At 49.5% G+C, this 23,226-nt stretch overlaps 1 protein-coding gene across 1 annotated transcript; it reads right to left on the bottom strand.

Annotated features, from left to right (window-relative positions):
* Window positions 1-9,661: 9,661 nt before the first annotated feature.
* Window positions 9,662-13,219, bottom strand: LOC149128666 (spermatogenesis-associated protein 31D1-like; the record flags this gene model as incomplete). Its single annotated transcript, XM_089306539.1, has 2 exons — window positions 9,662-10,702; window positions 11,996-13,219. Coding segments are annotated over 2 exons (2,265 nt in total), but the record flags the coding sequence as incomplete, so codon positions are not given.
* Window positions 13,220-23,226: the final 10,007 nt, after the last annotated feature.

The raw sequence follows: 23,226 nt of genomic DNA, 5'->3' as shown, positions 1-23,226 counted from the left end.
AGAATGCAAACACCCTCATAAGGGTATTCCTTATCCCTTATTTTCAGGTCCCATGGAAAATTTAGTCTCAGTCATTTGCTTCGAGTGTGTTGTGCCTGCTGGTTTCCCTTTCCTCCCCCTATACAAATGGTCTTACCCACTGGGGTCTCTGCCAGAGAAGCTGAGTTTGTTACCATTCATGCATGCACTTACCCAGTCTTTGCTGAGCACCAGCTGTGTGCCAGGCACTCTCTTAAGCACAAAAAAGAATATTAGGGGAAGAAAAAAAAAAAAGGCAGCTGCAGCCCTGTGCTCCTGGAATTTACGGTCTAGGGAGAATTTGGATGTGCTCCAGGCACAAGATGACATATGGCAATTTTGGAAGGGCTCTGGGAGCAAGGGATATGGTGCTGAGAGCTTGTAACGGGCCTGCTGCTGGTTTGGAGGACACTGGTGTGGACAGATGGAGGGAGAATGTGGCTCCACCGTGGATTAGGTGTTTCCAAGCCACTGCTGATGTTCCTTATTACTGACGATGAAGAGGGCAATAACCCCTCTGCCTTTTGATCACCAACTTCACTTACCTGTACTCTCCCAAGTACCTCTCCTCTGGCCTCCCTGCCTTGTTTTGACTCCTGTACGTTTCCCACGTTACAACCAGAGAATGTGAACTCGATGGCGGCATATCCCAGCTTAAAAGCTTTGGCAGCTTTCCAGTGCCCTTGAAATTCAGACCAACACGCTGAATGCCTCCTCCTATGCCCTTGACCAACCGGCCCCTCCCTCCCAGTTGGCTCAGTCACTTCCCACCGTTCACTGCTGCTGCCATGCTGGCTCCTCCCACTTTCCTCAGGCACCCGGGGTCCCTGCGCATGCTTCCTTCCCCCTGACGCACAGCTGCACTCTGCGTTCACCCACCCATCTTGCACACACCATCTCCAGGGGTCTCCTCTCAGGAAGAAATAGACTCTGGCTATAAGCACCCATGGGTCCCTGTACTTTCCTTGACAGCACTTGTTTCAGATTGTAATTCCATTCGTATGGGATTAAGGGGATGACGCGTTTTGCACTCCATGAGGCTGAATCTGAGTGTTTCTCACCATTGTACCCTTGGATCCTAGCAGCGTCTTCCACCTGGTAAGCATGCATAAGTTCGTGGAGAAGAGTGTAAACATTGCAGCTGGAAGGGCCACTCCCAAAATCTTCTAGTTCACTTCCCTCATTATACAGAGAGAAAAGTGGATAATCAGAGAGGGAAGGTGACTTACCCTAGATCACACAGCAAGTTTGTGGCTGAGCCAGCCTAGGATAATGGTTGGGAAATCCTACCATGATGCTACCTTCTGTCTCCAGACACTTTCTCAATCTGCTTCCAAACCTTGGTTTTCTCTGGGGTTTAGACCTGTAGCCTGGACTAATATGGGTTAGAGGGAGGAACAACCTACATTAAGCTTTATAGGTGTTCAGGTGAATTCTTTAGCTTATTAAAACTCATAAAGCTGAGGATTCATTTCATACATTTCAAACTTAAATTGATTTTCAAATGAACACCATGGTCTCAACAGAGTGCCAGTTCCCAGGCATAGGAAAGTGTGTGAAGCAAGCCCTCTGCTCAGCTTTTCGGATGAGCTCCTTAATCAACAATAAGTGAAGGTCAAAATTTTTTTTATTTTTTATTTATTTATTTTTTGACAGGCAGAGTTAGACAGTGAGAGAGAGAGAGACAGAGACAGAGAGAAAGGTCTTCCTTCCGTTGGTTCACTCCCCAAATGGCTGCTACGGCTGGTGTTGCATTGATCTGAAGCCAGGAGCCAGGTGCTTCCTCCTGGTCTCCCATGCGGGTGCAGGGCCCAAACACTTGGACCATCCTCCACTGCCTTCCCAGGCCACATAAGAGCGGGACTGGAAGAGGGGCAACTGGGACAGAATCTGGTGCCCCAACCGGGACTAGAACCCGGGGAGCTGGCGCCGCAGGCTGAGGATTAGCCTAGAGAGTCATGGCGCCGGCCTAAATCCTTTTATTTTTTAAATATTTATTTATTTGAAAGGCAGAGTTGGAGAGAAGGGGGGGATGTATCTTCCATTCACTGGTTCACTCCCCAAATGGCCGCGATGGCCAGGGCAGGGGGGATTTCCCAAATGGGTGGCAGGGGGCCCAAGCACTTGAACCTTCCTCCTCCTCCTTCCAAGTCATTAGCAGAATGCTGGATTGGAAGGAGAGCCGCTGGAACATGAACCGGCACTCATAAAGGATGCCAGTGTCATAGGCAGCGGCTCAACACACCACACCACAACGCCAGCCCAAGGCTAACTCTTGAACATCTCTGCACCCCAGGGGAGGCCTAGTGCTGAAACCTGAGGCAACATGGTGGCCACCAAGACAACCAAGCCCGGCCGTCTCGTGTCCAACAAGGACATCTTCTGAAGTCTGCCAAGGGGATGAACACTGCCCTGCATTCCAGCCCAGAACCACGTATCTTTTGTAAGCCTCCTAACGGTGGGCAGTGGAGCAACAGTGAAGCAATCTTAATAGATGCTGTGGTCGCACAGGAAGCACCGGGAAAGCAACCATGTTCTCCTATGGGCGGAAGAGCCCCAGAGGGAAGAAAGAGCCCCAGAGGGAAGAGGTGTGGACCTTGCGTTTGTTGTCAGACCCATGACGTTGCCAAGAGTAAGCCCATTCCCTTCTCTGGTGTCTTGGTTTTTCTGTTTAAAAAGCAAACTGAGTATAACACGAGTATAACTGTTAATTCACTTGCAGAATGCCAGATGCTGTACTCAGGACAAAGATACTTGTGGGGAGCAACTGGGAGCAACTCGGACTAGACTAAGTTACTGGAATTAAGACTTATTCTATGCATCTGCTCTCCCACAATATGGCACTGGGAGAGGAGGAAACAGCTTCTACACAGCTGCCTCTCGCCAACTTGATTGACTGAGCTGCAGGAGCTGATCCTGCTCCTGATTGGAGGAGGGCAGCGTACTCGGCGTGTGGGTAGCAGAGTTGGGATTGGTGGAAGAGGACTATAAAGGAGGAGAGAGACAACATGCACCAGGGAACATCTATCTGAAGGAACACCTGTGCAGCCCCCGAGAGAGCCGGCCGGCGGTGTGCTGCTCCCCCGCAGAAGTGGGGAAAGTGGCAGGGGGAACCGCCCTTCCACGGAGGTGGAAGGGACGGTAGCCAACCCGGGAAGAACCAGCAGCAAACCCGGGGAGGGCCGAGCAGACAAAAGAACAGCGCAGGGTCCTGTGTCGTTCCTCCACGAAGACGGGGAGCGACATAATGGTGCCGTGACTCGGATAGGAAACCTAGGAGGGAAGAAGCGGGAAGAAGTGGGAAAATACCTGAGAGAGAGACTAGCAAAGAGCCTAGGGAAAAGCCGGACAGAAAAGGTGCCGGAAGAAGCTATCGAAAGCCTAGGCATAGACTCGGATACGGACCAAGGGGGGAAGCTGGGAGAAATCTCTAAGGTCAAAAGTGAAAGTGAAACCTAGAAGAAACTTAGACTTGGATACGGACTGTGGGGAGAGGCCAGGAGAAATGAGAGGGGAATATTGTTGGAAGAAAAGTTAGGAAACATACCGGGTAGAGAAAAATGTTAGGGAAAATGAAGCTGCGGGGGCAGGCTGAGGCGGAGACGTAAGCCAGGTTGGAATTCTTCAAGTCAGCCCGGGGAGCAAAAGGCGAAAAACTGAAACCAGAGGCAGAGACGCGTCAGCTAGTTTGGAATCCGTCAGATTAGCCCGGGGAGCAAAAGACGGGAAGCCAAACCGAAAGGCGCAGACGTAAGCTAGGTTGAATTCGCCAGGTTAGCCCGGAGAACTTAGACTGAATACCAGTGGCAGAAACGTGAGCTAGGCTGTGTGATTCGCGGAAGCTGCCGCGCGCAGAGAGAGCGCGTGGGGCACAAGTGGGGCGAGCACATGGGGCGCAAGTAGATAGTTAACGTGGGGATAGTGTGAAGGCCGTGGTGCGGGCGCGAAGGGGCGTGGAGACCGCGGAGAGCACGCGAAGCCGGGAAGCGGCTCAGAGCCGGGAAGCCGCCTCGGGGCGAGGCGCCGAGAAGCAGCCTCGGGGCGGGTGCCGGGAAGCCGCGGGGATAAGAGAAACAAGTTTAGAAGTAAAATGAGAGAAATAGGAATGCTGGCAGATAGAAGTAAAATGGGAGAAATAGGAATGCCCGGAGATAGAGAAATAGAGAAAAATAAGGCCTCCCCACAACACGGCAATGAGAGAGCTTGGATTCGGTCTGCCTGATTAGTAAGACAATAAGCACCTGTGGGCAGCTGCAGGTCACCGAAGACAGGCACGTTATCAACACCAATAAGTCTCCCCACAAGACGGCAATGAGAGGGCTTGGATTCGGTTTGCCTGATTGGTAGGGCTTGTAAGCACCTGCAGGCAGTTCTAGCAGAGCAGAGCATGCGCTGCAGGGCACCGAAGACAGGCACGCATCAGCGCCTAAAAACCTCCTCACAACATGGCGAAGAGAGGACCCGGATTCGGTTTGCCTGATTGGTAGGGCTTGTAAGCACCTGTGGGCAACTCTAGCAAGCAGAGCAGAATGTGTGCCGCGAGGCACCAAAGACAGGCGCGTATCAACGCCAAAAAAAATAAAAAGAAAGGGGGATCTGTGGGGAGCAACTGGGAGCAACATAATGGTGCCGTGACTCGGATATGAAGCCTAGGCAGGGTTTAGTGTCGTTCCTCCATGAAGAGGGGGAGCGACAATACTGTGGGGAGCAAGGACACGGTCCTTTCCCATGGGAGTTTACACTTGATGGAGAAAAACAGATAATTAACCACCATTTTGCCTCTTGACTCCTTATGGAGCCTGATGAATTCCAATCATGATGAGAATTGTCAAGGGCAATTAACTGAGATGCAAATAGAGATTAAGACTTTGGTGCTTCGTTCCAGATGTCAGGGCAGGTATTGTACATGTAACAACAACAACATGTCAGGCACCTCTTTCAGTGGTTTTCACATATTAACTCATAGCACCTGTGATACAGGGACTATTATGATTCCCATTTTAGAGACCAGAACACTGAGGCACGCTGAGAATAACGTGCCAGGAGCCACACAGCCATCAAGTGGCAAAGAAAGAACGCAGGCATTTTGAGCAAAGGGTCTGTGTGCTCTATCCTGCCTCTCATAATTCTGTTTTCCGGTGTGAGCCTTGCAGCAACCCAGCAAGTACAATTGTCCTCTCTCATCCCTGATTTTACTTCTCATTGTTGCAACTGCAGTCTGAAAATATTATGTGGAAAGTTCCAGAACCAAATATGTAAATTTTAAGTAACTTTGATTACAGTGTATTGTTAATAATTGTTTTATGTTATTATTGGTTGTTGTTGTTCATCTTTGTGCCTAATTAGCTAACGCTTCTCATAGGTGAGCATGGAGAGGAGAAAACGGAATACATACACATATGGCTCAGTACAACCCATAGCTTCAGGCATCCACTGGGCGTATTAGGAGATACTCACCACAGATTGGGGCACCACACCATGTAGCCATTCTCACTTTCCAGATTTGTACATAGAAACAAAACATGGAAGTGACTGACTTGAGTTCTTGAGTTCACATAGCAGGAGCTGGTGGAATGGAATGGGATCCGCACTGTGCCTGCTGTGATCACACAAGAGCTTTGCCGAGTGCTGAGCCCCAGAGAAGGACCCGTGGTCCTTCCATGGCTGACTGTCTTCTCTTTGCACAGAAGAGGGAAAGCTCTAAGCCAAGAGCATCGGCAGCAGGAGGCTCTTGGCGTCCATCCTTGCATGCCCGTGAGCCTTGAAGAGGTCCCCAGCTCCTGCAGGCTGGGCAGTGAGGGTGGTGACTGTGGAATAACTCTTGGTCCTCCAAAGTCACATGTTCTGGGGATGCCTGATCCTGTCTGATGTGCGTCTAACTCTTGTAGGATGCCTGGAGCCAGGATAAACGTCTTTCTGCATGCAAGAGTAGGGTCATGACTCTCCCCTTCGCTGCAGGTCAGAGGGCACCCCACCGTGGGAAGGTTGTCTCCTATGGGGTTCTGCCTGGGTTTGCAGTTCCTCCTTCTGACTTCACTGCAAGGCCTCACGTTCCTGCCTACCGGAGAGTCTCCTCTAGAATTTTCCCAGGGGCTCCCATGAGCTCATGGGCTTGAGGAGGCCCACAGCTCACAAAGAGAGCTCTTTCACAGGAAATTCCTACTATTTCCCTTGGAACTGATGCACTGAAAAAATTGCCTCAGGGGGCCACCATTGTGATATAGTGGGTAAAGCCACCACCTTCAGCACTGGCATCCCATATGGGCATTGGTTTGAGTCCCAGCTGCTCCACTTCTGATCCAGCTCCCTGCTAATGCACCTGGGAAAGCAGTAGAAGACAGTCCGAACCCTTAGGCCCCTGCACCCACGTGGGAGACCTGGAAGGAGTTCCTGGCTCCTGGCTTCAGACTGGCTCACTCCCAGTCATTGTGGCCCTTTGTGAACCAGTGGATGGAAGACCTCTCTCTCTCTCTCTCTGTCTCTCTCTCCCTATCTCCCTCTCTCTCTAAAAAATAACATAAAATTCTTTTAAAAATCGCTTCATCTGTTTTCTGAAGTAACTTTCAGGAGGGCATGGTTAGTAAGAGTGGCAGGGTTGCAGAAGTCCCTTTTGACTTCCTGTTCTATGCCAGGTGGCTCCTCTGGATGGCTCTGGATGTCCCGGATCCTGAGTCTTTGCATCCACACTCTCGTGCTGTGGGTCCAGAGGATTTGCTCTCCCCTCAGCTGGGGGTGGGAGGGAGTTCTTAGGCTGGCACTCCTAGAGGATGTGATTATGGTCTGGAGCCCCTGCCGCTGCTTCTGAGTGAGCTCTACCTTCCCTCCCCATGGATGTGCAGCGCCTGGGAAGCTGCCACATCCCCTCTGGAGACCTTGAGGGAGTCGGACCATGAGGAGTCAGGATCAGGGTGTCTGAAGGGATGGGATGTGTGTGTGGACAGCCTTGACTCTGGAAAGGATCCCCACTCCCCAGTTTAAGCCGTAACTCCCTAAGAAGCTCTGATGTAGAGGCTGAGGTGGTGAGTGGTTCCTAGAGGACAGAAGGAGCTAGGAGGATGACGAGACAGGGTGGCTCAGTCCATCAGGACTAGTGCTTGCTTGTCTCCTAACAGAGACATTTCAAGGAAGGCAGTTACTCTGAGGTTGGGGCCCGGAAGGAACCCTACACTTAACAGGAAGAAAGAAGGGAGGGCTACAGTGTTTTGAAGGCTCTGATGAGAAGTTCCCATCTCGTGGTTCCCAGTTCCTCTGTTCACAATGACTCAAACACATCTGCGGAGGGAATGGAGATGGACTCAGACTGAGAAGTGCAGAAAGTTTAAAACGTATTGGAGCAGCATGGGAAAGACAATAGACTAAGGAATGTAATGTATTTTGTTCACTGTGGGAAAGCGTAGGGTAGTTAGTCGTTTGTGGAATGTGTGAGTTATTTTCACATAGTCGTGGAGCTCACCAGGAATTTACTGCGGTACCAGTACCCTTGACTGTGAGATTTCATCCAGTAGTGATTTCTGACTTATAGGAAGGCTCTTCTTTAAAAGACAGAGATAAGATGTTTGGCCGGACAGGAGAAAGAAAGGGGGTTGGCTCATTTCAAATGAAACTTCTTAAATATTGGTTACCTGAGATACGATGATGTCTTCCTGGAAGTGGAGAAAATGAAGACCAGAGCTTGGTGAACAGACAACTAAGTGGGAAAACTACTGACCCAGGGTAAAGAAATTAACACAGTGAGTGCACATGCTGGAAGGATGGGGGCGAGGTCAAAGTGTGGGAGGCTGTGCTGTGCTGTTCACATGGCAGAGGTGGGAAGTTCTAGGTCACGGCAGTAACCCACCTGCAGTAGAAGTACAGTACCTTAGGATGGGACAAGGGAGGAACTGGGAGGCCGGGTTACTGACTGCACTTTCCACTTGGACCCAGGGGTCCTCCACTCATTCCCCACCATTTGATCACCCCACAACCTCTCTAGAAACTGCGTTATTTCTGCACTGCAAGATCAAAGGTGCAACTGTGGACAGGATGGCAGAAGTATGATAGAGTGAGGGGGTTGGAGTGGACATTTTCTGTGTTTCTTGTGACAGAGTGTGTGTGTTTTCCTGGGAAAAACATTGTTCCAGAATCTCAACTGCTAGATAAGGAGACTCACCCCATTTTTAGTCCCAATAGTACGAGCATAGTTACTGTCACTCGTGGTCTCTATTTTCACAGTGATTATGCCCACAGTTTTGGCCAGAAATGACCTCTGTGAAGGCCCATTGTGAACTCCCAAAGGTCTGTAACCCTGGCATGCAGTCCTGAACTCACCTCTGGATCCTGAGCTGCAGGTGTTCTGGGGTAGATCTGCCAAGGCTCCAGCAAGCCCATGAAGATCCAAGGTGTCAGCTGTGCCCTAACAGATGAACTGGATGTATTAAGGGTGAAATCTTGCCATCTAGCATCAGTGGAAGGATGAAACCAGATTACCTTCCTTTAAAAAGCCGTGCCTGACAACAGCCCTGCAGATAATTTTAGTGGCTAAATAACAGCCTCATGCACAATTCTACTGTTTTGGCCTTGGTAAGCTCTGCAGTGCCCAGCTCAGCATCAAGGAAATGGTGTCTGAGTCAAATTGAAAATGGGAGAGCGGGGTAGGAAAGATCAGGAGGCGGAGGTGGAGGAGCATAATCTTTAGTTCCTCCAGCAGGTTTGTCCTTTACCTTCCTTGTTTTTGGATTATTTGCCCCCTTGTTCTACTCATCTCTTCCTCACACTCAGCTTCGTCTTGGGAGGTAGGTGTCCACCTGATCCACATTCCTAACACTGATAGCCGATGACCCTTTTATGATGAGACAAATCCCATTCATCCTAGCAGCACGAAGAAAGAAGCCAAGGGTAGGGAATCACATCCCAAATACAATTTTCCTAACCTCAATGATAAGGTCAAAGTATGCTTCCCAAACACATTATCATGCCCTGTATTACAGAAGCGTAAGGATCATCTCCTCTGATCCTAGAACCCATACACAAGTAGCCCTGTGTTCAGTGCAGCAATACCCCACCCCCCCCGATACTCCCAACTGGAGGTTCACTCACTGGCGTGACCTCTGGTGACAAGTCTCTCAAATATTACTGAACCACTGTGTTCTGGAAAAATACATCTGCCATTGGCTCTCTTTGGATATGGAAAACCTGTCTTGTTTATTGTGCTAAAGGATAAAAACAGCCCGTGAGGACAGAGATGCAGGCAGCCATATAATGTGTATTAAAGAGCTTGAAGTTGAGAAAAAAGGTCATCTCCAATTTCATCAGTGAGGAAAGAGGCTTTTTTAAAACACATCCTTGGTACTTGGTCACCTTTCAGACACTCCCAGAGGTGAACAGTAAGGGCTTAGCTGGCTTCTTCCTTTCCCTAAGCAGAAACCCTGTGATCCCGGAAGTCCACACCCCCAACAGAAGTACACAGAAAAGATATCACTCTCACTTGAGAATATTTATTAGGAAGAATCAATATTTTCAACAAGGTATTAAAGATTTTAGGGAGGCAGATTTCCTCCTTGAAAACACTGGAGATGAATTTTTCTGTTTAAAAGGTAGAGACAAATCTCTCAACAACTTTTGCAGTGGCAGGGGCAACCCAAGGCACCTGGCCAACTTGACACCTCTAGGTGGGGCTTGGGCGTGGCACAGGCTTCCTCTGGGACACAGCCAAGGGAGGCCTCTGATACCATGGCTGGTCCTTAACTGGCACAGATTTCTGGGACTCTCTGTGTTTCCTGTGTGCATTCCTTGCAGGATAACTCTGGCCAGCAAACGCAGCTTCTTGGCTGCAGGACTTGATACTTGTCCCTTTACAAGATGTTGTCCTCTGGTTGGACTGATGGCCCTGGACAGGCACTACCCTAGTCTGCAATTTTGCCTGGTGCTGAGTTTTGCCAAACTTCACCTGGGTGGAAAGGGGCTCTTGGTGGTTGGTCTTACCTGTTCTGGGATCAAGCCCCAGCTTCTCCCCTGGGACATTCCCACTGGCCGTCTTGACTTGCTGAGGCTCAGAATTCCAAGTGAAGGCAGCTAGATTTTTAGCTAGGCCCATCCTCTGCACAGATGATAGGGTACTGCCCTTTCCCAGAAAACTCTCTGGCTCTTCACGCTTTCTGCTAGGCCAAATCCATTGTAGAAAGTGCTTTATTTGTTTTCTGAAATGGCTTTCAGTAGGAGGTTGCCCCTCCACCGACAGGGTTGGGGAAGATTTACTCCCAAGATTTGCCTTTAAGGTACCATCTGGAGCGCCGTGGATCCTCCTTCTGGGTTGGGATGACCCTGGTCCTGCATCTCCTCCACCAAGCTCTTCTGTTTGGGGTTCTGGAAGGCTTACTGTCTTTGAACCTGGTGTGAGATTCTTATCCTGGTCCTTCCATAAGGCACACACAGGGACACAGGGCTCCTGCATCTGCTCCCTGTGGATCGCTGCATCGTCAACATGAACATGCAACACCTGGGAAGGTGCTGTGTGCCAAGTGCAGATGCCCCGGGCGTGAGTCAGGACAGGCTTAGATTTCAGGTCCTCTGATGCAACGGACGGGTCAGTGGGATGGCTGCAAGCCTGGCGATGCTCCCTGCTCTCTAAGTCACAGAGCAGAGAGAGTTTAGGATCTAGGGATTCTGATATTGGTGGGGAATGTTCAGTGGGCAGGGTAGCTCCTACCTTACCCGAAGTCACACCTGTCATTGGGGAGATTTCTGACTTGTTGCTGGCCAAGATGTAACTACATGGAGATGGGAGAACACAGAGCTCCCTTGATATGAGTATTCCCCTGGATTTCTTACGCATGGGAAAATGTTCCAAATTCATCTTTTTGCCCTGAAGCCTTTTTATTCTTTTTCTAGAGTTCCATTGCTTACAGCTTGGTTTTGATCCAGCTCTATCTTCCCTTGTGAACACCACTGGGCTGCATCTATTGCCTAGTGCAGCCTGTTTCTGTCTTGCTTTGTCTGTGATGTTATCCACACAAGGCTGTCTACAATCCTTGAATCTCTGAATGTTATCTATTCGCCCATGGGGGCTATCACAGGGGGTTTGCCTCAGTGTCCCCTGAGGGACAGGTGAGGTGGAAGGGAAATGCTGATCCAGACTAGGAACAGAGATTCTTGTTCTCACCTTGTCTTCATGCAAAGCTATGGGGCTTCCTCCACAGGGCCTGCACACAGGTGAGCTGGCAGGGGACTGCTGCTCCAGACAGGGGAAAGAGATTCTTGCTCTCACATTGTCTCCGTGCAAAGCTATGGGGCTTCCTCCACAGGGCTTGCACACAGGTGAGCTGGCAGGGGACTGCTGCTCCAGACAGGGGAAAGAGATTCTTGCTCTCACATTGTCTCTGTGCAAAGCTATGGGGCTTCCTCCACAGGGCCTGCACACAGGTGAGCTGGCAGGGGACTGCTGCTCCAGACAGGGGAAAGAGATTCTTGCTCTCACATTGTCTCCGTGCAAAGCTATGGGGCTTCCTCCACAGGGCCTGCACACAGGTGAGCTGGAAGGGGACTGCTGCTCCAGACAGGGGAAAGAGATTCTTGCTCTCACATTGTCTCCGTGCAAAGCTATGGGGCTTCCTCCACAGGGCTTGCACACAGGTGAGCTGGAAGGGGACTGCTGCTCCAGACAGGGGAAAGAGATTCTTGCTCTCACATTTTCTCCGTGCAAAGCTATGGGGCTTCCTCCACAGGGCCTGCACACAGGTGAGCTGGCAGGGGACTGCTGTTCTAAACAGGGGAAAGAGATTCTTGCTCTCACATTGTCTCCGTGCAAAGCTATGGGGCTTCCTCCACAGGGCCTGCACACAGGTGAGCTGGCAGGGGACTGCTGTTCTAAACAGGGGAAAGAGATTCTTGCTCTCACATTGTCTCCATGAAAAACTCTGGCGCCTCCTCCACTGGGCCTGCACACAGGTGAGCTGGCAGGAGGTTGCCGTTCCAGACAGGGGAAAGAGATTCTTGTTCTCACCTTGTCTCCATGCAAAGCTAGAGAGCCTCTTCTATAGGGCTTGCACACAGGCGAGGTGACACGAAAATGATGATCTCGACTAGGGACAGATGTTTTTCTTCTCACTTTGTCTCCATGCAAAAACATGGAGCTTCCTCTAACGGGTCTGGAGACACCCACTTGGGAATTAGCCATGGGAATAAAGCTGGTTGAGGAGGGAAGGTTGGGTGGGCAAACGCTCTGGGATGGCTCCTCTTTCATTTTGAAGAATTCTATGGTTTCAAGGACTTTTTCAGGAAGGCCCCACATTATCCTCTCAAGATAATTTTGTATATGGTCTTCCAGCATCTTCTGCTGGCTGGAACCAAGGAAAGAAAGCTCACAGGAGGTGTTGATGTTGCTGTCTACACTCGCCACTGGGGCCAAATCTTTGCTATCCACTTGACTACAGGATTTCTCAGGAAGAGGCCATGGCTGCCTAGTAGAATACAATGAGTTATATACGGTCCTAGGAATGTGACTCTCATGGATTTCCACAACTTTCTTGTTAAAATGGGCTTCCAGGGCATTGGTAAGTTTTTTCTGATTTCGGCTTATTCCTGAGGCCCTTGAATTATCCCCCGACAGACACATGAGGTGACCTGCTGGGTCTTCCTCAGAATCATACCATAGACCCTCTCCTGAGCACCTCTCTGAGTCGCTCATCAGATGACTGCGTGAACCGCTGTCCCGAAAATGTCCCTGGGACTTCCTTACATCATTTCCCAGAGGAAGCATTTCCAAGGTCTTCTTACTGAAGCTTCCAGGTTGGCTCAGTCTCAAATCCTTTGCGTATCTGATGCTGTGATCCTTAAACAAATAGGCCCCTGAGGGTCCCCGATGGCTCTTTGACTTGGGTGTCCTCGAAATGTCACTCCGAATGTTAACGCGTGACAGAGACTCACAGACCCTGCGGGGCAAGCCACACTGGTTTTGCATGATCCTGTTTTGAAGGTGGTGTTCTAGCTTCTCCTGAACCTCACTGCTCAGGCGAAAATCTCCAGGAAGGATGGAGATCGGAACATGGGCCTTGAAGCGCTGGCTCGCCAAGGCCAGGTTTGGAGCCGGAGGACAAAAAGCTCCTTGAGACATAAGGACCACGGAGGGTATACCCCACAAATTTTCATGCTTTTTCTTCAACAAGTGATGTTCCAGGTATTGAATTTCAGATGGTGTGAGAGACTCTGCCTCATTCTGCAGTCCAAGGAAATGCACTCCACAGGTATTTTTCTGAGGTGGAGGCAAAGGCAGCAGGATTGGGAGAAAGGACTGAGGTTGGTCCTCCCTGAGAAGTTGGGATTGAGGTTGGGGCACAGCTTGAGACAGCAGTTGAGTTTGGATCTCAGGCTCCAACAGAGGTTGGGGTTTGGGAAATGCTGGGGATTCCTGGGCTTGGGGAGCAGGAAATACTAGATATCTCTGAGCTTGAGGAGCAGGAAATACTAGAAATTTCTGGGCTTGGGGAGCAGGAAGTGCTGGGGGTTCCAGAGCTTGGGGCACAGGAAGTGCTGAGGATTCCTGGGCTTGGGGAACAGGAAGTGCTGAGGATTCCTGGGCTTGGGGAACAGGAAGTGCTGGGGGTTCCTGAGCTTGGGGCACAGGAAGTGCTGTGGACTCCTGAGCTTGGATAGTAGGAAGTGCTGTGGACTCCTGAGCTTGGATAGTAGGAAGTGCTGTGGACTCCTGAGCTTGGATAGTAGGAAGTGCTGTGGACTCCTGAGCTTGGATAGTAGGAAGTGCTGTGGACTCCTGAGCTTGGATGGTAGGAAGTGCTGTGGACTCCTGAGCTTGGATAGTAGGAAGTGCTGTAGACTCCTGAGCTTGGATAGTAGGAAGTGCTGTGGACTCCTGAGCTTGGATGGTAGGAAGTGCTGTGGACTCCTGAGCTTGGATGGTAGGAAGTGCTGTGGACTCCTGAGCTTGGGGAGCAGGAAGTACTGTGGACTCCTGAGCTTGGGGAGCAGGAAGTACTGTGGACTCCTGAGCTTGGATAGTAGGAAGTGCTGTGGACTCCTGAGCTTGGGGAGCAGGAAGTGCTTGGGGTTCCTGAGCTTGGGGAACAGGAAGTGCTGAGGATTCCTGAGCTTGGGGAACAGGAAGTGCTGGGGGTTCCTGAGCTTGGGGCACAGGAAGTGCTGAGGATTCCTGAGCTTGGATGGTAGGAAGTGCTGAGGATTCCTGAGCTTGGGGCACAGGAAGTGCTGTGGACTCCTGAGCTTGGATAGTAGGAAGTGCTGTGGACTCCTGAGCTTGGATGGTAGGAAGTGCTGTGGACTCCTGAGCTTGGATAGTAGGAAGTGCTGTGGACTCCTGAGCTTGGATGGTAGGAAGTGCTGTGGACTCCTGAGCTTGGGGAGCAGGAAGTGCTGGGGGTTCCTGAGCTTGGATAGTAGGAAGTGCTGTGGATTCCTGAGCTTGGGGAACAGGAAGTGCTGAGGATTCCTGAGCTTGGGGCACAGGAAGTGCTGTGGACTCCTGAGCTTGGGGAGCAGGAAGTGCTGTGGACTCCTGAGCTTGGGGAGCAGGAAGTGCTGTGGACTCCTGAGCTTGGATGGTAGGAAGTGCTGTGGACTCCTGAGCTTGGATAGTAGGAAGTGCTGTGGACTCCTGAGCTTGGATAGTAGGAAGTGCTGTGGACTCCTGGGCCTGGGGAGCAGGAAGTGCTGAGGACCCCTGGGCTGTGGAGGTATCATACACACTACTGAAGATGATGAAGGTTGATGAACAACCATCTGAGACAAGGCCAGCAGGGCACAGGAAGTTATGTTGCAAGGCTGGGTGGTCCCAGGAGAGCTGGATACGTTTTTCCTGTAGATGGTCCTCAAAAGTCTTAGGATATGGAGGCTGCCGGTGCATATGCAGCTCCTGTGGTTTATCTTTTCTGCTCCAGAAAGGAAGAGGGATTGCTGAGTCATTTTTATCAGGAATAGACTGTAACATTTTCCCTGAGGATTGAAGCAGAAAGTCTGGCCTCGCTTGTTTTGGAAAAGATCCTGTTTTGTTTTTCTGTTTGCTGTGTATCAGGGAATCACCCCTCTTTTTGACTTGTCTCTCTAGGAGTGCCAGGGCATCTGGGCTGATAAATAATAAATTACCAGTACCTAAAATGTTGGCTGCAGAGTCAACCCCAGTGGATTCCTTGGGTGAATGGAGGGCAAGAATACTTTGCTTGGCATCCCCTTGTGCCAAGTTTGGGGTGGACAAGTCCTTGGTATGAGCCTGATGCCAGATTTCCAATGCTGCCAGGTTAGGAGAGTGAGTATCTTTGTTTTTTGGCACGTGAGTGGACGGTCCACTAAGGCTATCCCCCTGAGTCACTGTTCCCGAGCTATGAGGTGGTGGAGATGAGGGAATGCCAAGTGGTTGCAGAGGGAAATACCCCTCTGGGAATGAGAAATCTGGGTGTAGAGTAGGCTCTGGGGGCAGGAAATCACCCAGCTTTGAGGGGGAAATTAAGTCTTCAAAGGAGGTGGCCTCGTTAGATGAGACAGCTGAACAAGGAGGTGGCGAGGACTCAGGCACAAGTGATAGTACTGGGTCTCCCAGAGCAATTGCAGAGAGGTTAGAGGAGAGACTCACTGAGGACTCGATCATAGAATCAGAGGAGGGTGAAAAACACTCCAAGGAAGCAGCATCTTGCAGGGACCCCTGGAGCAGCAGCTGCTGGATCTCGGCTGTTGTTCTGTTACACACCTCACAGGAGAGGTCTGGACACAACATGTGACGGAAAGGTGTGCTGCCATGGTGGTGGCCCAGGGAGCTGCAGGAGACAGGAGACACAAAGCTGTAGCCCGGACCACAAAGAGGAAGGAGGGCCTGCTGGGGGTTGAGGAGATCCAGATCCTGCTAGCCCTGCACACTGTCCCACATCCTTGACTTCGGAATACACTTGATAACCTCTCCCCAAACCTTAGTCACATACCCCTCCATACAACTAGGGAAGGCTTTGCACTGATAGCCTGGAATGCATTGAGCAAGCTATGAAAGGAACCAGGAAAGGGAAAGGCTCATCACCTTTTCAGAATGTAAGACAGCTTCCTTCTCTCCTTCTCTCTCTTCCTTCTCTCCTCTGCTTCTCTCCTGTGAGGTCTCCAACCTGGGAAGCCAGGAGAGTGGGTTATATGTAGTATGCATGTGCACAGAGTTCCTATAGATGTTCCTTTATGGGAGCCCTGTGAGTCACAAATCTCTGAAATTCCCAAAGTAGGCAGCAAGATCAAGTGGTCAAAAATAATACTGACAAAAGTCACATGTGTATGTGGACCCATTAACAAAAGTCTTTCCACCTATTTTATCCTTTGTGATGGTGAAAACCACCAGCCACGGGGCCAGCTCCATGGCACAGAGGGTTAATCCTCTGCCTGTGGCGCCGACATTCCATGTGGATGCCGGTTCTAGTCCAGGCTTTCCCTCTTCCAATCCGGCTCTCTGCTGTGGCCTGGGAGAGCAGAAGATGGCCCAAATGCTTGGGCCCCTGTGCCCACATGGGAGACCAGGAAGAAGCTCCTGGCTCCTGGCTTTAGTTAGGCGCAGCTCTGACCATTACGGCCATCTGGGGAGTGAACCAACGAAGGGAAGACCTTTCTCTCTGTCTCTCTCTCTCTCACTTTTTGTAACTCTACCTCTCAAATAAATAAACTTCTTAAAAAAAAAAAACATACTGGGTGGGCCCTGTGCAGTGGTTTAAGCTGTTGCTTAGAATGGCCACATCTCATTATCAGAATGACAGTTCAAATATTGGCTACTATTCTGCCAAACCACCTTCCTGCTAATGTTCCCAGGAGGCAGCAGATAATGGCTCAAGTACTTGATTCCCTCCTGCTCACGTGGGAGACCTGGAGGAAGTTCCTGGATCCTAGTCTCAGCCTTGGACAGCCTCGTCTCTTGCAACGATTAGGGGAATGAAACACCAGATGGAAGACCTCTTTCTCTCTCTGTCCTCCTGTCTCTGCCACTCCACCTTTCAAATAAGTGAGTAAAGAAATCTTGAAAGTGCTACACAAAGTGCAGATGCAGATGTCACTGGTGACCTCAAAGTGGAATGTGACCACTCAGGATGTAAGAATAGGTGGAAGTTCTGACTGCAAGCAACCAGTAGTTCTTCCTCAACTTGTCATATCAAAGTGCACTGGGTCGCACTCATTGCCCGGTCCATCTCCGCCTCGTACCCATGCATGCACAGGGTAGGGACTCTGAGAGCAGTCTCAGTTCTCAATGCCTTCCCTTGTGCCACTGAGATGTCTTGTTTGCTGAGGCACAGTGTTTAGTGTCTGATGTGACATCCTCAGAGATCAGGATCAGAGATCATGGACCTGGCCTTCATGGACAGGCCAGGAAGGGTCAACCTCAGAGAGCTCAGGTTGAATGGGGAGAACCATACCTCTAAACGTTCCACCTTTCCTCCTCCTCGTGGCTCCGCCCCGATCCTGAGAACAAAGGAAACAGTGAGAGGCTGGGACTCGCTCCTCTCACTTCTCCCTCTAGGGCTGATCCAACATTATTTAGCAATCCTACACGCTCTACTTTACCAAATGAATATTTATTCCTTTGTTTTTTCCATTGTTCAAGGTGATCAAAGATTTTTCAACTACTCTTTCTTTGTAAAACTGAAAGAAGGATGGTGTCTCTGGGGTCCACCTCGGGTGTCCTCACAGTCTGACGACCCCTGGTCAAGGAGGGCACAGGATCCGTGGCCAGCAGTCCCCCCTGTGCTCCTCAGAGGTCGCTGTGTCTTGGGGACAGAGCTCAGGCTCCAGCCCCTGCTCGGAGGCTCTGCCAGGCTCAGCCCGACAGGAAGAAGCCTTGATGGAGGGACCCCTGACATGGGAATGGGACGGAGACAGAGCCTCTGCTCCTCCAGAGAACCCAGCTCTCAGGTGAAGCCAAGGCAGGACTGCAGCGTCACCGTGTCTGGGATTGTGTCCTGGGCAGCCTCCACCTGGCTCTCTGAGAGCTTCAGGTGGAAAGCGCAGTCCTCCCTAGACCCCTGTCCCTGCCCAGTCTCTTCCCCTGCAAGAATGAGGTCCCGTCCTCTCCTCACTTCCCTTCTGCGCCATCTCTGACCCAACCACAGTCCTGTAGACACGTGGGACTAGAAGCAGGGAGCAATGACAAGCCATCTCTCCTGGGGGTTCCCCCATGGTTCCCTACCTTGGTTGGTAACCGCAGGTGGCAAAGGTAGAGAAGCAGCAGCCCCACCACAATCAGAAAGATGCAGCTGGGGACAGTATCCAAGTACACAGAGCAGAAGCTTAGCCAGGGCTCAGCGTGGCTCTTCAGAAGCCAGAGAACCTTCTCCATTGCGGGAACCGCATGGCCGCCTGTGGCAACTGAGTTCTGAGAGTGTGCAGGCTCCACCTGAGTCCCAGGCCTGCATCACAGAGTGTGGGAGAGTCACAAAGGGCTTGTGAAAGGTGGGGAGGGGGACAGCACGAGGAGGCCCTGCCACTGTCCCTCCCCCACCCACAGGCTTCGGATCCCTCTGCCCAGCCCTGCCACTCTGTTGCCCAACTGCACGCTTCCTTCACACCATACGTCCACTTCAGTGAAATTTTTTGTCTGTTCCTTCTGCAACCCAAATGTGAACTAGACCCCCTTCCCGGCTTGCAGCCCTTGACTTGGGCTCCACCAATGCCACGACCTTGAACGTCTGAAACACTGCCAGGGGTTTTTGCCAGCAGCCACACATCTACACTCAGAGGATCACATACATCCTCAAGTCCGTCTGACCTACACAGTGTGTGTGCCTTACGCTAACCCAGACATAAACCTAACACTCTTTTCTGCGTATTTATTTTTAAAGGCATTGAACAGTGAGTTTCTTTTCAGTCAGCATTTGCTGTGTTCAGTCAGAGGTGCTGACTCAAAACATTGAAACTATTCATTCCTATTCAACACTTAGCAAACTAAAATGAGAATAAGATAAATATATATGAATAAAACCTCAAGGAATCAGGTAAAGTTTTTTTTAAAAAATATTTATTTTATTTATTTGAAAGGTAGAATTTCAGAGAAGGAGAGAGAGAGAGAGAGAGAGAGAGAGAGAGAGAGAGAGAGGTCTTCCATCCACTGGTTCACTCCCCAGATGGCTGCAATGGCTGATCCAAAGCCAGGAGCCAGGAGCTTCTTCTGGTCTCTTATATGGGTGCAGGGGCCCAAGCATTTAGGCATCCTCCACTGTTTCTCAGACCATAGCAGAAAGCTGAATCGGAAATGGAGCATCCAGGACTCGAACCAGCGCCCGTAAGTGCAGGTGGTAGCTTTACCCACTACACCACAGTGCTAGCCCCAGGGAAAGGTTTATGGCACTTATTTTTCTGAAGCTAGTGAACCTCAATCTTTACAAACATTTTAATAGAAAGTTTGATATGCATCAAAATGTAATTGTACTGAATACATTGTTTCTTTTCCATATTCTGATGAACACTACTTCATTATGGAGCTAGTGACTAACCAGAATGTTTGTGCAATTCGACAGATCAGTAATGCTTGCTGGTGATCTGGAGAAAGCCAGTTGAAGTTGCAAAGTCCTGTGACCCTCCCCTGTCAGCATGACCAGATGGCTGTGTTTATTGTAACAGAATACAAAGGAGTATGGAAAACTAGGGAAAGTGAACCCGGGTTCTAGATTGAGCAGGCTTCATCTTGATTAATGAAACACTAGAATCTCTTAAAACAATATTTTGCTTTTTTCAGACCTCACTCAAATAATGTTTTGTAGCTACTCGGTTGTGCAGAACGTCCTGGTAGCCACTCCCCATGATTAGATCAAGGGGTCAAGCAGGTTTCCCAAGGAACTGCACCCACGACCTCTGAGACATCTGTTATCAGACCTGCACCAGCTTCAGCTCCTGGCTGTGTCCTCCTCATGTGTCACTCGTCACATCCTCAGCAACCCACCCTCCCTTTCCCACTCTCAAAAGCCTCCCAGTGCTCTCACTGAGCAGGACAAAAGCCGCGGAGATCTTCTGTCCGCTGTCATCCCCATCTGCCAGTGGATTGGACTTTCCTTTACCCTCAGAGCTTATGCTTGTTATTCTGACTTGTCACTGTCGACAGTGCTGTGACAGCTGTCCTCTGAACTGTCGCCTATCTTCCCACTACTTTCTTGAACTGTGAGAGCCTTTGTGTGTTGCCTGCGATGCAGCACTATTATCTGAGCTCTTTAGAGGGCTACAGCAGCCTCCCTGTCTGGCAGTCTCCTTTCAGTTATGCAGGAACAGGTCACTTCCCCCCCAGGAAGAGAAGGGGAGCCCAAGAGGTGTCACCTCCTTTCTTTGATATGCATCCTCAGCTAAGTTTGTATTTAATACATAGTTACTGCTGGCAACTAGGTGAGGCATGGATCTCTAAGTCAGTGGCCTGCCCTTTGGGTCAAATGGTGTGGTCATAGATGGACATCCAACACAACTTGAGATCCATATGAATTAAATGTAGAGAGCTCCCTGCCCCTCAGCTTTGTTAATTGCCAGTCATCTCTGGACTAGATCAGAGACTGTAGGTTTTAAGGGCTCCAACACAACCTGCTCCTGAGCTGGGCATCCTGGCTTGTCTACCCTCCTAGATTTTCTTTTACTAATAATGATTCTCTGACAGTCAAAGAACAGCTATTCTCTTTGTAAATGACAATCTGACTAGACATCCTTTCATAGATAGGTGTGCCTAGAGTTACAGCCCACGAGACATTTCAGTAAAAAAGGCTTTTCCCCAAATACTAGTAAGATTCCATTTCATAATCCTGTAAGAGTTCTTCAAAATTTCAAAGGACAAGAGGCTAAAAGTACAACTCTTTTTTTGAACCAATAGTAATAACCACTGATACTAAGTGGCACCGTTTACATATTATTATCAGCATTGCATAATACATCTATATGTCCTGGGCTGAAAATGTACAGCACTTGTGCAATGGGGCCAGCATTGTGGGGCAGTAGGTTAAGGCTCTGTCTGCTGTGCCAACATCCTATATCGCAGTGGTAGGTTCAGACCCAACTTCTGATCCGGCTTCTGGCCAATCAGCCTGGGCAGTTGCTAAAATGATGGCCTAAATACTTGGGCCCTTACCACTCAAGTGATGACCGGGATGGAGTTCCCATCTTCCGGCTTCAGTTTGGGCTTTTGCTGGCATTTGGATTTTGAATCAGGAGATGGAAAATCTCTCTCTCTCTCTCTCTCTCTCCCCTTTCTCCGACCCCATCTCTATCTCCCTGTGCAGATGCTCTGTCTTTCAAATAAATAAACCCTTAAAATGTAGTTAATATCCACTGTTTCCAGCAAATGCTGAAATATGTGAGGGAAAGCCTCTTTTGGTTCCCGTCACCTCTAAAGTAACTTTTCCCTCCCACTGTTAGCAAGGGCATCTCGATATTTCTTCTCTATCATTCTCTTAATATCTGCTTCCAAGAACTATCCGTATGACTGCCAATAAGGTATAACTGAATCGGCATTTAAAATGTCACCCTCCCAGGAGTACCCTTCACCTCTAAGCCTCAGATATGAGCTCTCACAGAGCATTGCCGGCAGCCAGCATGGAGGAGGTGGCTTCCATAGGGTGAGGTCTTCACCACCCATGACTTCTTCCCAACTGACCTGTGCCACCATGCACAAGCCTGGTCCCGGGTTCACCACCCCTTTGTCTGTATTGTTGCCAATGATCAGTATTTTCCAGAAGCTCTCCTAGAGTGATATGCTACTAGCTGAATATAGTGCACTTGCACTTTTATTTACAAATTTGCCTTTTCCATCGTTTATTTTTACTTCACCCCGATCAGAAGGTGGAGGTAATTTTTGTTTTGCCACTGATATATTCTCTGGACATAGCCTGCAAAACAGAAAAGAGAACCTGGCATTTGCTAGTGGTCAGTTAATTATCCTGACTGAATGAATAAACATGTGCAAAAATGAATGAGTCCTTGGGGATTCTGAATTGAGGACTGATACAAAAAGGAAGGTGGGATGGCTGGGACAGATACTTGGAGAGCAGTATTTGGCACCCCGTGGTTTCTAAGTTTTTGTTTATTTAAGTGGTTTAACGGGAGAGTTGAGAACTACTTGAGGGATACACAGCATCAAAAGAGCATAAGGCATTTTATAGAGTTCTTTTTGAATGTGTACAAATATTGAAAATATATGTTGGGGCTGGTGCTGTGGCGTGGTGGGTAAGGCTGCTGCCTGCAGTGCCGGCATCCCATATGGGCACCTGTTGGAGTCCCGGCTCCACTTCCGATCCAGCTCTCTGCTATGGCCTTAACAATTAACACTCTAATTTATGATATCGGTCATCACCTGAGGCTCTCTTGATATGGGCTGCCAAGGCTATGGAAGTCTTTTGTGACCATAGACTCCATCAGTATTTGGACATGGCCATAAGCAAAATTCAGAGAAAATTACATCCTTTGATGGCCCCTTCTTTCCATTGGGGTCTCACAGAGATCCTTCGTGTAGGGTATTTTTTGCCACAGAGTCTTGGCTTTCCATGCCTGAAATGCTCTCACAAGGACTTTAATTTTTGATGTTATACATAATACTATGGTTTTCTCTTAAGAGATAAAATCATCATCTCATCCTTTTTCAAATTCTTTGGACCTCCTCATATTTCATAATAAGGACATTTTTACCTATTCCTATGACAGTTACTATGTGTCCCTAACAGAAACCTCTTCTGAAGCACAGAGCAACATTTACATCTCACAGAAACTGAGACTATTGATCACATCAAGTTCAAGCTATGTCACAGAGGTGGTGCCCTTTCAATGTACATGTGAGTGTTTTTCCTCTAGTTTTAAAAGAAAATCATTGGGTCCAAGCACAGGAATTATGGGGTCAGATGGAGGGCAAGGGTGTCAGGGTTGTGGGTAAGGATCATTCCAGAATGTGGCCAACAATAAGACCAAGAAGAACTATCAGGGAGAGAAAGAAGAACATGGTTACTGGGGACAGGGTGGGTGCTTTTCAGTGAGGACCCAAGGTGGTTCTGAGGGCCCTCCTCGCCGAATACCATCCTTTGCCGGTCAAGAAATCACTTCCGTTGTGGTGTAGTGAGAGCTACGAGAGCTAAATGTGCTAAGAGAACTAAACAAAGCAGGGTGAAACCCGCAGTACCAATTTCATAATTTACATTGAGAAAGCAAGTCATGAAGTAGAACACTGCTGTCACCAGCATTTCTCCCTTCTGGGCAATGGCACACAAAAGCCCCTATCTGCCTGTTCACTTCCCA

The sequence above is a fragment of the Oryctolagus cuniculus genome, chromosome 1, assembly GCF_051225735.1.
Source record: "Oryctolagus cuniculus isolate XC-2025 breed Fujian yellow rabbit chromosome 1, ASM5122573v1, whole genome shotgun sequence".
In the NCBI taxonomy this organism is placed as follows: Eukaryota; Metazoa; Chordata; class Mammalia; order Lagomorpha; family Leporidae; genus Oryctolagus; species Oryctolagus cuniculus.
The sequence above is the reverse complement of the archived record's forward strand: the minus strand, read 5'-3'. Positions and strand labels throughout refer to the sequence as shown.